The sequence below is a fragment of the Rhinatrema bivittatum genome, chromosome 2 (genome assembly GCF_901001135.1).
Source record: "Rhinatrema bivittatum chromosome 2, aRhiBiv1.1, whole genome shotgun sequence".
NCBI lineage: Eukaryota > Metazoa > Chordata > Amphibia > Gymnophiona > Rhinatrematidae > Rhinatrema > Rhinatrema bivittatum.
In genome coordinates, this window is record NC_042616.1 from 358,706,981 (window position 1) to 358,721,595 (window position 14,615).

Consider the following 14,615-nt stretch of genomic DNA (forward strand, 5'->3'; position numbering starts at 1 on the left):
CGTGGCACGCCGTGGAGGACGCCATTTTGAGGCCTTGCTCAGGTACTCCGCGCCCGTAATAGGTGCGGCTTTCTTCCTCCTTGTGCGTATATGGCTTTGTTTCTGTGTATTGCTGAGCGCCTTTTGAATGCCACTGAGCGTCTATCGCTAGCCGGCTGAGGGCCTATTGCATGCAATTTGAGAGTATATTGCTGGCCGCTTATTACTGAAAGCCTATTGAATGCAAATTGGGCGTATATTGCTGACCGCTTATTACTGAAAGCCTATTGAATGCAAATTGGGCGTATATTGCTGACCGCTTATTACTGAAAGCCTATTGAATGCAAATTGGGCGTATATTGCTGACCGCTTATTACTGAAAGCCTATTGAATGCAAATTGGGCGTATATTGCTGACCGCTTATTACTGAAAGCCTATTGAATGCAAATTGGGCGTATATTGCTGCCCGCTTATTACTGTCAGTCCATTGAATGCCATTGAGCGTATATTGCTAACTGCATATTGCTGAGAGTTCATTGAATGCCATTGAGCGTATATTGCTAACTGCATATTGCTGAGAGTTCATTGAATGCCATTGAGCGTATATTGCTAACTGCATATTGCTGAGTGCCTATTGCATACCATTGAGCTGGTTTTTTGGCCGCCTTTTGCTGCCGCATACTATTATTGAGCGCCTGTTGTATTAAGCGCCTCTTGCTGCCGCATACTATTATTGAGCGCCTGTTGTCTTACGCGCCTCTGGCTACCGCATACTATTATTGAGCGCCTGTTGTATTGAGCGCCTTTTTCGGCCGCATACTATTATTGAGCGCCTGTTGTATTAAGCGCCTTTTTGCTGCCGCATACTATTATTAAGCGCCTGTTGTATTGAGCGCCTTTTTCTGCCGCATACCATTATTGAGCGCCTGTTGTATTGAGCGCCTTTTGCTGCCGCATACTATTATTCAGCGCATATTGTTCAATGGATCAGAACACAGCAGAGTCTTCAGCGACGGTGCCGCCTGCTTCAGGCATCGCGGCCCTTGGCCTCTGCTCTGCATGCCAGCTTAGGGCCACGCGCAGTGATGACCCAGACTCTCTATGTGCCCAATGTGAGGGGGCCGGGCGACCCTCGGGCCAGGACCGGTCTCAGCCATGATTTGTGGACAGTTCCCCAGGGGCTGCCCCGGAGTTGGGGGGCAGTCTCAACCAATCAGGAATCCCGGGGGAGCTTGTACCCCGGCGATTAGAGGCTGCTTCAATTTCCTGGGTGGATCTCTTTAAGGGGATTCATGCCTTCGTACAGATGCAAACGGCTTCCCATCCAGGCCCTGCGGTTCCTGCTGTCCCTGTGGTTCCTGCGGTGGCTGCGCCTGCGGCGGCTGCTGCGACTGCTGCTGCGGTGGCGGCTCCTACGGAACCGGTTCCTGGACCCTCACGCCCTTATCGCGAGCAGGACTTCCCATCGCTGGACAGTCCGGATCAGTCGGACCAGGAGGTCTCACAGGACGAGTCCGAACTCCCGGACGAGGGGGACCTTCCCCCAGGGACTGAGCCATATAGAACCATGAGGCGGTTCTTCCCTAAAGAGGATCTCTCCGACCTGGTGTCTCAGTGCCTGGCGGAATTGGATATTACAGGTCCCAGCGCTTCGGTACCCTCTGCGCAGAACCCCCTGCTGGAAGGTCTTCGTCCTACAGCCCGCCATTTTCCATTCTTACAAGTGGCACAACAACTGATAGATTTAGAATGGGCGGCACCAGCGGCTTCCTTCAAAGGGGGTCGGGCTCTGAAGAGCATGTACCCATTGGCACCGGCTATCCAGGACCTGCTGGCGTGCCCTCAGGTGGACGCCTTGGTTAGCGCTGTGGTCAAGCGCACTACCATTCCAGTTGAAGGGGGGACGGCCCTCAGGGAGCCTCACGACCGGCGACTGGACGCCATTCTGAAGCAGACCTTTGAGGTGGCAGCTTTATCTTTGCGGATTGCCACCTGCTGCACGGTGGTGACGCGTGCCTGTTTGTCACAGGTTAGAAACAACGCTCCAGCGGCAGACATGGAATCCGCTCTTTCATTCCTTACAGATTTATTTATTTACTTTATTTAAATACTTTTTAATATACCGATACTCAAGACTAGTGTCTTATCGTACCGGTTTACATTGAAACGAGGAGTAACCAATAAGCTATGAAGATAAAGTTACAATGAACAGGGAGTTTACAGAGTGGGAGGATAGAGAGCAAAAGCACCTGGTCTGGACAACAGCTTAAAGGGATTTCGTCCTCCGTAGCGGCCAGGAGGCAGCTCTGGATCCGGAGATGGTCAGCTGATGCGCCTTCTAAGACACGCCTCACCAGATTGCCCTTCAAGGGCTCCTTCCTATTTGGCAGCGACCTTGATAAACTGGCCAGTACGTGGGGTGCCTCTCCAGTGCCCAGATTGCCGGAAGATCGGTTCAGAAGGGGCCAGCGCGCCTTTCCAAGGCCCTCCAGGGGCAGGAGTTCCCAGCGTTTCGTTCCTTACTGGGGTCGCTACCAGGCACCACGTCCTCCGGCCAGGACTCAGTCCTTTCAGACCAAGCAGCGCAAGAGGGGAGCAGGCCCGGGCTCTGGTCCCGGCCGCGCCTCCCAATGAGAATCCGCCGATTCGTCTGGGGGACGGAGCCATAGGGGGCAGGTTAACCCTCTTCTACCCCAGATGGGTCGAGATTACGTCGGACCAGTGGGTCCTCGCCGTTATCTGGGAGGGATATTATCTAGACTTTCATCATCTCCCTCCGGACAAGTTTGTGGAATCTTCATGTCCCATACACAAGAAGGCAGCATTGGAAGCTACCCTGGCGAGGCTCCTGTCCTTAAAAGCCATCATCCCAGTACCTGCCTGGGAAGTGAATTCTGGACATTATTCCATTTAATTCATGGTACCCAAGAAAGGGGGTACCTTTCGGCCTGTCCTGGAGCTCAAGTCAGTCAATCAATACTTACGGGTACCGAGGTTTCGCATGGAAACTACGCTCCGTCAAGGCCGCAGTACAGCCAGGAGAATTCCTCACGGCATTAGACCTGTCAGAGGCATACCTGCATATCCCGATCCATCCGGATCATCAGCGCTACCTACGCTTCAAGGTTCTAGGCCGCCACTTCCAGTTTCGGGCTCTGCCCTTCGGGTTGGCAACGTCACCACGGACATTCACCAAGGTGGTAGTAGTGGTAGCGGCGGCACTCAGGCGGGAAGGCATTCTGGTCCATCCCTACCTAGACGACTGGCTGATCAGGGCAAAATCACGAGAGGAGAGCCTTCGGACAACCGACAGAGTGATCGCCCTTCTGGAAAGCTTGGGCTGGGTAATCAATCTCAGCAAGAGCTGCCTACAGCCTTCCCAGTTACTGGAATACCAGGGAGTACAGTTCGACACCCGGGCAGACACAGTCAGTCTCACAACCAAGAGAAAGATGAAACTTCAGCAGCGTATCCAGTATTTGATGGCAGCCAGTCGGCCCATAGCCTGGGATTATCTGCAGGTTCTTGGTCTCATGGCATCCACCCTGGAAGTGGTACCTTGGGCGAGGGCCCATATGAGACCTCTACAACACGCCCTGCTCTCTCGCTGGAGCCCCCGTCTACGGAACTATTCCACGCACCTACCTCTGCCAGCCAGAGTGCGGACCCAGTTGCGGTGGTGGTTGCAGTCCAACCACATGAGCAGGGGGTCGAACATGTCCTCACCCACGTGGATCTTGCTCACCACAGATGCCAGCCTGAGCGGCTGGGGAGCACACTGCGAAGAACTGACCGCACAAGGGCGGTGGAACAGAGAAGAGTCAGCGTGGAACATCAACCTTCTAGAGGCCCGGGCAGTCCGATTGGCATGCCTTCGATTTGCTCACAGACTGAAGAACAGAGCAGTCAGAGTGATGTCCGACAACGCCACCACGGTGGCGTACATCAACTGTCAGGGCAGAACCAGAAGCCGACAAGTATCTCTGGAGATCGCCCCTCTGATGACTTGGGCAGAGGTGAATCTTCAGGACATCTCCGCCGTCCACATTGCCGGGAAGGACAATACCACAGCAGACTTCCTCAGCAGAGAAAGCCTAAATCCGGGAGAGTGGCAGCTCTCACCCACAGCCTTCCAGATGATTGTGGATCATTGGGGGATTCCGGACATGGATTTACTGGCGGACAAGTCCAACGCTCAAGTACCCAGATACTTCAGCCGCAAGCACGACAAGTTCTCACACGGAATCGATGCCCTGGTTCAGCCATGGCCTCCAGGGACTCTACTGTACGCCTTTCCTCCGTGGCCTCTGCTAGGCGCTGTCATCCGCAAGATTCAGAGACACCGGGGCCTAGTTCTTCTAGTGGCGCCAGACTGGCCAAGAAGACCCTGGTACGCGGACATGAGAAGACTACTGGCAGGGGAGCCTCTTCCCCTGCCTCCTCTCCGGGACCTTCTACGTCAAGGTCCTATTCTTCACGAGGATCTGGCTCAATTCTCTCTTACGGTATGGCCCTTGAGAGGGCTAGATTGAAGAAGAGGGGTTACTCGGAGCCCGTGATTGATACCCTCCTCCGAGCTCGCAAGTTTTCCACATCCCTCACATACATCCGGATCTGGAGAGTATCTGAAGCATGGTGCGACACTCACGGCACCAATCCACATGCAACCACAATCCCTATTGTGTTGGATTTCCTACAGGATGGACTTCAGAAGGGTCTCTCCCTCAGCTCCATCAAGGTTCAGGTGGCTGCGCTGTCTTGCTATGGTCCCAGGAGGGATGGCAAGACCATCGCCAAGCACCCAGATGTTTCTCGCTTCCTGCAAGGAGTCAAGCATATTCGTCCGCCACTGAAGTGGCTTGTGCCTTTGAGGAACCTCAACCTTGTGTTGGATTTCCTCGTGGGATCCACCTTCAGACCCCTTCGGGGCCTGTCTCTCTGTTCTCTAACCTTGAAGATGGTGTTCTTGCTGGCTGTGTGTTCAGCCCGCCGCATCTCAGAGCTACAGGCACTGTCCTGCCGTGATCCCTTTCTCAGAATCACTCCAGAGGCTATCCATCTTCGTACGGTTCCCTCCTTTCTACCTAAGGTGGTTTCACAGTTTCATCTTAATCAAACCATATCCTTGCCTACCACGGCGGGTTTGAAGAAATCTGAGGAAGGGCGTTTATTACGCCATCTCGACATTGGCAGATTGCTGCCCAGATATTTGGCAGTGACACAAGACTTACGAAAGACGGACCATCTGTTCGTCCTGCACAGCGGGAAGAAGCAAGGTGAAGCGGCCTCGCGGCCCACCATCGCCCGCTGGATTAAAGAAGTTGTCTGAGCAGCGTATGTAGAGGCTGGGAAGTCTCCGCCTCTACAGGTCAAGGCTCATTCTACCAGAGCTCAAGCGGCATCTTGGGCAGAATCCAGGATGCTATCGCCTGCGGAAATCTGTAAAGCGGCGACCTGGTCCTCCCTCCATACCTTTCCAGGGTCTACTGTCGGATGTCCAGGCCAGGGAGGACTCAGCTTTTGCGAGGTGGTACTACATGGTCCTCAGGCAGCCTCCCCGCCCAGGCTTGGGAGTAAAGCTTTTGTACATCCCATTCGTTCTGAGTCCATCTGGCTACACGCCAGGAAATGTTGAGATTACTACCCTGATAATCTCCTTTTCCTTAGTGTAGACAGATGGACTCAGCATCCCCGCCTAGCTGCCTGCGTACATGGGTTTCACACCGATTCAAGGTAAGCCATTTCATCTGTTTCCATAAGAGCGTACACTCTACCAGAGTGTCCAACGCCTTCCGGTTGGGAATGCTGGCGGTCTCCAGCTACTATCAGTCGGTCAGGGGAATCCTGTTTCACTTTTCACTGAGCGTCAGTACACACATCTATAACAGCTTTTGCAAGGAAGATTACTGAATAGCTACGCTTCCCGTGGGGATATATATACCCCTGTGCTGACGTCAGATCCGTCTCCAACTGCTAGCACGCGGATACTATCCCATTTGTTCTGAGTCCATCTGTCTACACTAAGGAAAAGGAGATTATCAGGTAGTAATCTCAACATTGCTGAACATTCGTCACCTCCTCACCGTGCTTCCTATAGAGAAAATGGTGACAGGTTGCTGAGCTCACAGAGTGAGAAGGGCGAGTGGGCACATGGCCCGGGGATTACAGTGTTATTGCTGTGCTGGGACTTTGGGCTTCTATTTGGCATCTCTAACAATCCCTTGGTGGAGCTGCACGCACTCTTCCTTCTTTCGTCAGCATCCTGCAGCCATGCTCTCTCTCTGTGGAGGAAGGAATGTGCCTGTGCAGAGGATCTCAGAGAGGAAGGAATTGTGAAGCTCAGTGGGAGGTATTGATGGGCAGACTGAATGAGCCATGTGATTTTTATCTGACACTTTGTTCTAAGTTAGCTGTTAACATGAGAACTGTCAAGGCAGTTCATCTTCCATCTCCTGCCAACAGCTTTTTAAGTCCCAATTCTTATTTATTTAGGCACCCAGGATTTTTCCACTTGTATAATATAATATGAAATGTTTAGCAATTAGAAATAATCTTAGTTTTTCATTTTAAAAAGCCTAGCCTAAAATTCTCTTTGACCTGTTTTAATTCTCTGGAATTTTGACTTGAATATAAATTTTCTTCAAACCTGGCTAAATGGCAAAATCTGCCAGGGGTGCTTAAACCGGTCCTACAGGCCCCCCCCAGCCAGTCGGGTTTTCAGGATATTCCTAATGAAATATGCATGAGAAATATTTTTATATAGGGATATCCTGAAAACCCGACTTGGGGGGGGGGGGGGGCCCCGTATGACCGATTTGAGCACCCCTGTTCTAAGCTAATATGCCAATTTATTGTATAATATATGCCTGAAGTCAGTGGATCTCTCATATTCTGATTCCTGTATACTGAATGTTATAAGCAAACATTTCCTACACTAACTTTTCTTGCAGAAGACGAGACCCATCCAGTGGATTTGAGTTCTCTCTCAAGCAAATTATTACCTGGTCTTACCACATTGGGCTATAAAGATGAACGTAGAAACAAAGGTAAATGTGAGATACTAAACTGTGTATGCAACTTAAACATTTTTCTCTAAAGTCAAGATTTTCACCTATCATACAGCTGGATGGCATTATCCAACAGCACTAACCTAGAACACTTTTCCACAGTTTTCCAGTAAAGACCTGCAGACCCAACTGAGCATACATGACACATGCCTTTCTGCAGTTGCCCAACATGCTTCAGTTCAACTGATGGTCACATTCTTGAACACCTCTCTGTTAGGGTTTTCATCTCTCTAGCTTCCCTTCTTAGGCAGGATGTGCCTTAGTGTTGATATTTCTTTCCTTTTAATACTTACGCTTATAGGTTTTTTCAATGTCTTAGTTTTATTATATTTTCATCATCCCTATTGGTAGGCCTCTTTTGCAGCAGCTTCTGACAGTCCTCCCAAACTTTGCCCTTTTTTTTTTTCCCCTTGAGTCGTGTGTTTTTAAAAGCTTTCTTCTCTTTTTGATTTGACATCATCTTTTTTTCTAATAATGACAGAGAAGACTGGTAATTTCAAGAAATGAGACAGATCATAATGTGTCCCTCCCCAGCATCTGCCCGGCGTCTGATCCCGCTTACCTTTGCTGCGACACGACCGACACGATTTCAGGCTCTGTGGTTGCAGTCGGGGCCTGGCCATGGCGCGGTCAACACAATTCCAGGTCGGGGTTCGCTGCAGTCGTCCTGCCTCTCCACTTCCCGCAGCCGACCTGACTCTCCTCTTCTTGCAGCCAACCTGCTTCTCCTTCGGTCGGCAGCACAGTGGAACATTCCGGGCTGTCTTGGTGAGGCCTGCGGGTCCTTCGGCGTCACCAGCATTTAGCCGGCTTCTTAGACGTGCATGTGCGCTGTTTTTCTTTAAATTAAAGGGCCGGTAGCAAGTATCCTTGCTGTCCCTTGGATGACATCATAGTGCAGTGACTATATAAGGATAGTCTCTTCACTCTCCTAGTGCCTTGGCAATGAAACTCCTGGGCTTCCTGAGCTTCCTGAGTTCCTGGTCCATCCTGTTCCTCGGATTGATTCCTGCCCCGACCTTTGCCTGGACACCGACCATGACTATCGCCGCCTGCCTTGACCCTTGCCCAGACATTGACCACAGAGACCCCATGTAAGTCCAGCCAGCCCTGGACTTAACCTAAGGGGAATGTGGGCTGGTAGTGGTGAAGCTCCAGCGGGGTCTCTGTTTCTCTCCAGCCTCGCCTGCCGACGGTGGGGACTTGTGGGGCTCCCTCCCCCCACAGGTATAAACAACTCCTCCTCAGTCCAAGGGTCCACATTCAGAACAGTTCAGAATATTTATTTATTTATTTATTTATTTAATATACCGACATTCGATCTGAGATATTACATCGGTTTACATTCAGGTACTGTAGGTATTTCCCTATCCCCAGAGGGCTTACAATCTAAGTTTTGTACCTGAGGCAATGGGGGGTAAAGTGACTTGCCCAAGATCACAAGGAGCGACAGCGGGAATCGAACCCTGGTCTCCTGGTTCGTAGCCCAATGCTGTAACCACTAGGCTATTCCTCAAATGGCCGAGGCAATTGCCCAGCATCTGAAAGAACATGGCGCAGAAGCACAGAATTCCCACAGGACTACTACTGGTTTTGACCCTGGCTTTGGACCTAGAACTATATCTTTGGACTGCCACCTGCCCTGACCTTAGCCTGGACCTCGAAACTGCCTGATCTCTGCCTGCCCCAACTTTAACCTGGACCTTGACACTGTTTGCTCACTGCCTGCCCTGACCTCAGCCCGCTACTCAACTTCATCTCACCACTCCCTACAGAACCCTTGCATAAGCTCTGCTAGCCCCTGGAACTCAAGGGCTCAAACTATAGGGAATGGGTCCTAGTGTAGGGTGAAGCACTAGATCCAGTCCTAGTAAGAGCGAGTCCACCTGCTGTCGGTGTGGGCCTAGTGCACCTGCATCTGCTAGGCTGCATCAACCACGCCACAGCCCAAAGGCTCACATCTGTGACAGCAACAGAGGAAACATAGGGAGATCATTCAGTATTCCAAATGGAATTGAACCAGTCAACATCTACTGCAGCAAAGACAAAGCAGGCCCAGATGTGGTGCAAGCAGAGACCGTCCTGCTTGTGGCGAAAATGAAGCAGGTCTCAGTAAGTGAGACTGTGTGTGTGTGTAAGACTGCGAGCCTGGGGAGTGAAAGAGAGCATGTATGAGTGTGCATGGGTGTGAGTGCCAGAGGGAGACTATGTGAGGAGATTGTGAAAGAATTTGTATATGTGTGAGAGCTTGGGAGCTGGTGTGTGTGAAAAAGGGATTGCATGTATGTGAGGGTGCTTGTGAAAGAGGGAGCCTATGTGAGGGTGTGTGTATGTGTAAGAAAGAGAGCCTGTGTGAAGGGATGTGTGTTGATGTGAGAAAGAGGGAGCCTATGTGTAGGGGGTGTTGAGCCAGAGAGGGAGCCAGCATGCAGGGTTGTGTGAGAGATAAAGGGAGCCTTTTTAATGGTTTATGTGACAGAGAGAGAGAGATGAAGCCTGTATGTGGGGGGGGGGGGGGGGGGGTTGTGTGCGAGAGACAGGAGGGAGTCTGTATGAGAGTGTGTGTGCATGAGAGAGTAGGGAGCTTGTATGAGGGAATGTGTATGTGCGAGAGAGAGAAAGAGAGGGGAGTCTGTATGAGGGGGTGTGTATGTGCACTAGAGAGAGGAAGCCTGTGTGTGTGTGTGTGTGTGTGTGAGAGAGGGACAGAGGGAGTCTGTGTGAGGGGCAGTATTGAGAGAGGGGTCAAACTCTGGGCGTGGAGATAAAGTGAAAGGGATTGAGCCTAGAGGGGAAGAGAAGAGAGAGTGGCAAGTGGAGGAATTGGGGCCTGAGAGGGCAAAGTGAAAGGAGATGGCCAGGGGAATAGGGAGAGAGGTGGAACTGACACTCTTACAATGAACTTCTAGGGAAAGTCTGCTCAAAATATTTAAAACTCTGCATCTTTAATAACTTTTTTCTGTATTACATATTAAATTAATTACTTAAAGACTGTCATGTATGTTGTATTATTTGACCCAATATAAAGTATGCAGAATTTTAAGATTTGTGTGCAGAATTTTAAATTTTTTTGTGCAGAATTCCCCCAGGAGTACAGGAGTCAGACAGAAAGAGACAGACAGACAAGGACAGGGGAGCAAATCACAGCAAACAACAAGGCAGGGCAAGGAACACAGAGGGCAAGAGACAGCAAGGCTAGGCAAGGAGAAAGGCAAGGCAAGCACACAATAACACGCACTGCAAGAGCAGGAGGACTTGTTGTGGAAGCAGATCTGGACATTGTTGCTGTTACAGATACATGGTTCATAGAGTCACATGACTGGGATATGGCCATCCTTGGCTATAACGTAAGGAAGGACAGAGAGGACAGGAGGTATTACCAATTATTTGGCTTATTCAATTACCAATTATTTAGGCTTTTCAATATTTGATGATAGTTAATGTGACTTTGAAGGCATACTTCACTTTCAATGCATATCCAGCATGGCTCCCTGCTTCAACGGCAGGGGAGAAGAAAAACTAATACTTCACGCATATCCAGCATTGCTCTCTGCTTCAACGGCAGAGAGCTATGCTGCCGCTTACCCAACTAATCAATCTTGGAATCAGTTGGAAGCAGCTCCATCACTGCTCTCTGCATTAATGGTGGGGGTGGAAGGGAAGTGGAACCTAAGGTTACTAAGAGCCAAGAGAAACAGATAAGTATGAGAAAAAAGGGGTGTGAGGCTTGCTGGGCAGACTGGATGGACCGATTGGTCTTCTTCTGCCGTCATTTCTATGTTTCTATGAAAGGGGGAGGAGTAGCACTTTATGTCAGAAGCAATATCCAAGCAATTGAAATGCAAGGGATGTGGGGTAGGGAAGAAGCATTATGAGCTAGCCTAAAAAAAAGATGATGATGCTTCCATTTACGTTGGTATAGTCTGTAGGCCTCCAGTTTCAGACAGAAGAGCTAGTCAGAGATCTAATCAAAGACATCGAAAATATGGGAAAGAAGGGAGAAGTGTTGCTCATTGGAGATTTTAAGCTGCTGGATGTAGACTGGAGTATTCCTTCTGCGAAACCTACAAGACGTAGAGAGATATTGGATGCCCTCCAAGGGGTTATGCTCAAACAAATGGTAATGGATTCCACAAGGGAGGGCATTCCAGCCTGCCTTCTCCTGTTCAGCCTTCCCCAGCCTGTCTTCATCTCTCCAGCTTCACCCTAGCTACCACATGTCTGCTCTCAGACGGATCACTGGTATTGACCTCAGCCTATACTCTCATTACCCTTGCCTGCTGCTCCCCTCCTGCCTGCTGCTCCCCTCCTGCCTGCTGCTCCCCTCCTGCCTGCGGCCCAGAGACTGTCAGCCCCTGAAACCCAAAAGCTCAACCTTAAGGGAAAGGGGTTGGTAAAGGCAAAACTCCTGTTCAGTCTTTGCACCATCTGCTCTGCTAGTTGGTGATGAGGACTTACAGGTTTAATGGAACAAAGTCAGCATGGCTTTACCCAAGGCAAGTCTTGACTCACAAATCTGCTTCTCTTAATAAACATGTAGATAAAGGAGAACCGGTAGATGTAGTGTATTTGGATTTTCAGAAGGCATTTGACAAAGTTCCTCATGAGAGGCTTCTAAGAAAAATAAAAAGTCATGGGGATAGGTGGCGATGTCCTTTCGTGGATTTCAAACTGGTTTAAAAGACAGGAAACAGAGAGTAGGATTAAATGGACAATTTTCTCAGTAGAGGAGGGTGGGCAGTGGAGTACCTCAGGGATCTGTACTGGGACCTGAGCTTTTCAATCTTGGGCGGATTTTAAAAGCCCTGCTCGCGTAAATCCGCCCGGATTTACGCGAGCAGGGCCTTGCGCGCCTATTTTCCATAGGCCGCCGGCGCGCACAGGTCCCGGGGTTTTTCGAAGGAGGCGTGTCGGGGGGTGGGACCAGATGACGCGGTGTTTCGGGGGCGGGGCGCGGCGTACCGGGGGCGTGGCCGCGCCCTCCGGAACCGACCCCGGGTCGAGTCTCGGCGCGCCAGCAGCCCGCTGGCGCGCGTGGATTTACGTCTCCCTCCGGGAGGCGTAAATCCGTGGATAAAGGTAGGGGGGGTTTAGATAGGGCCGGGGGGTGGGTTAGGGAGGGGAAGGTGAGGGGAGGGCGAAAGAAAGTTCCCTCCGAGGCCGCTCCGATTTCGGAGCGGCCTCGGAGGGAATGGTGACAGACTGCGCGGCTCGGCGCACGCCGGCTGCCCAAAATCGGCAGCCTTGCGCGCTCCGATCCAGGATTTTAGAAGATACGCGCAGCTACGCACGTATCTTATAAAATCCAGCGTACTTTTGTTTGCGCCTGGTGCGCAAACAAAAGTACGCGAACGCGCTTTTTAAAAAAATCTACCCCTATATTTATAAATGATCTGGAAAGGAATAAGGTGAGTGAAGTAATCAAATTTGCAGATGATACAAAATTATTCAGAGTAGTTAAATCACAAGCGGATTGTGATAAATTGCAGGAGGATCTTGTGAGAATGGAAAATTGGGCATCCAAATAGCAGATGAAATTTAATATGGATAAGTGCAAGGTGATGCGTATAGGGAAAAATAACCCATGCTATAGTTACAAGATGTTAGGTTACATTTTAGGAGCTCTAGGTGTCATAGTAGATAATACATTGAAATTGTCAGCTCGGTGTGCTGCGGTAGTCAGAAAAGCAAACAGAATGTTAGGAATTATTAGGAAGGGAATGGTGAATAAAATGGAAAATGTCATAATGCCTCTATATCGCTCCATGGTCAGACCGCACCTTGAATACTGTGTACAATTCTGGTCGCTGCATCTCAGAAAAGATATAGTTGCGATGGAGAAGGTACAGAGAAGGGCAACCAAAATGATAACGGGAATGGAACAGCTCCACTATAAGGAAAGACTAAAGAGGTTAGGGCTGTTCAGCTTGGAGAAGAGACGGCTAAGGTGGGGATATGATAGAGGTGTTTAAAATCATGAGAGGTCTAGAATGGGTAAATGTGAATCAGTTTTTTACTCTTTCAGATAATAGAAGGACTAGGTGGCACAATTAAACTCTGGAATTTGTTGCCTCAGGATGTGGTTAGTGCAGTTAGTGTAACTGGGTTTAAAAAAGGTTTGGATAAGTTCTTGGAGGAGACGTCCATTACCTGCTATTAATCAAGCTGACTTAGAAGATAGCCATTATTATTACTAGCATCAGTAGCATGGGATATCCTTAGTTTTTGGGTACTTGCCAGGTACTTGTAGCTTGGATTGGCCAATGTTGGAAACAGGATGCTGGGCTTGATGGACCCTTAGACTGACCCAGTACGGCAATTTCTTACTTTTTTTTATGTTCCATGCCTAAGTTTGACCGGGGAGGCAACCCTAGGCCGGACATCCTTTGCTCCCCAAATCATCGTTCCTATGCCTATAACCGTCGGCCAAACCTACTTATTCTCAGAAGCGTAACTGGAATCCATCGCAGGGGGAAATTTCATTGACCAAACATTGGCTATGCATCATAGTATAACCACCGTACCCCTAAGCCAACCTCTTACAATCTCCTCAGTCTAAGGAGACCCCCTCCTGGAGCAGCTCACAGAGAGTACCATTCCTCTGACTCTCCCCATGGGTCTTCTGCACTCTGAGACCATCATCTTCTACTTCATTCCTCAAGCAGTAAACCATATAATTCTGGGACTCCCTGGCTTCAAAAACACCAGCCCACCACCAACTGGTCTTTGCTGGAATTGGCCTAGTGGGGCCTGCCTTGTTCTACCTGCCTTGCCTCTGTTACTTCTCTGGCTTGTCTGACACTTCCAGTCGCCCAGGCAGAACTTCCTTCTCAATATGCCTCGAATCAGGGTGTATTTTCCGAGCAGAAGGCAAAACGTTTACCCCCTCACCATTCCTGTAATTGTGGTATCGAACTCCTCCCTGGTAAGGAATCTCCTCACGGATGAGTATAGCCTCTTCGGAACCAGAGATCAAGACCTTGAGTGAATATATTCAGGAAAATCATGCAAGAGGCTTCATTCGCCTTTCTTTTTCCCATGCTGGAGCGGGCTTATTCTTTGTGGCCAAAAAAAGATGGAACATTCTACCTCTATCGACTACAGGGGCCTTAATGCTATTACTAAAAAGGTTCACTACCCTCTACCACTTATATCTGAATTGTTTGACCAACTCCAAAGTGCTCAGAAGAGCGTACAGTCTCATCCAGATTAAAAAAAAAAGGAAATGCGTGGAAGGCTGCCTTTAATACCAGAGACAGGCACTACGAATATTTGGTAATGCCCTTCAGGCTTTACAGTGCCCCAGCAGTCTTCCAAAAAATGGTGAATGACATCTTTTAACACATTTATACTCCTCCATGATGGACTATTTGGCCAACATCCTTATTTTCTTTAAGTCCCTGACCTCACACAGGCTCCATGTAAAGCTGGTGCTCCAGCACCTGTGCGAACACTACTTGTACACTAAGTTAGAAAAATACCACTTCGAGGAAGAACAATTATCCTTCTTGGGTTATATCATTTCTAGTACCAGTTATGGAGCCAACGAAACAGAAGGCTATCCTGGAC

At 49.6% G+C, this 14,615-nt stretch overlaps 1 protein-coding gene across 1 annotated transcript in view; it reads left to right on the forward strand.

Moving 5' to 3' along the window:
- BRD9 (bromodomain containing 9) overlaps positions 1–14,615 on the forward strand; it is a 328,799-nt gene that overhangs the window by 217,815 nt on the left and 96,369 nt on the right. Inside the window, 1 exon segment of the mRNA XM_029589931.1 lies at positions 6,930–7,025. Coding sequence (XP_029445791.1) covers positions 6,930–7,025 — 96 coding nt within the window.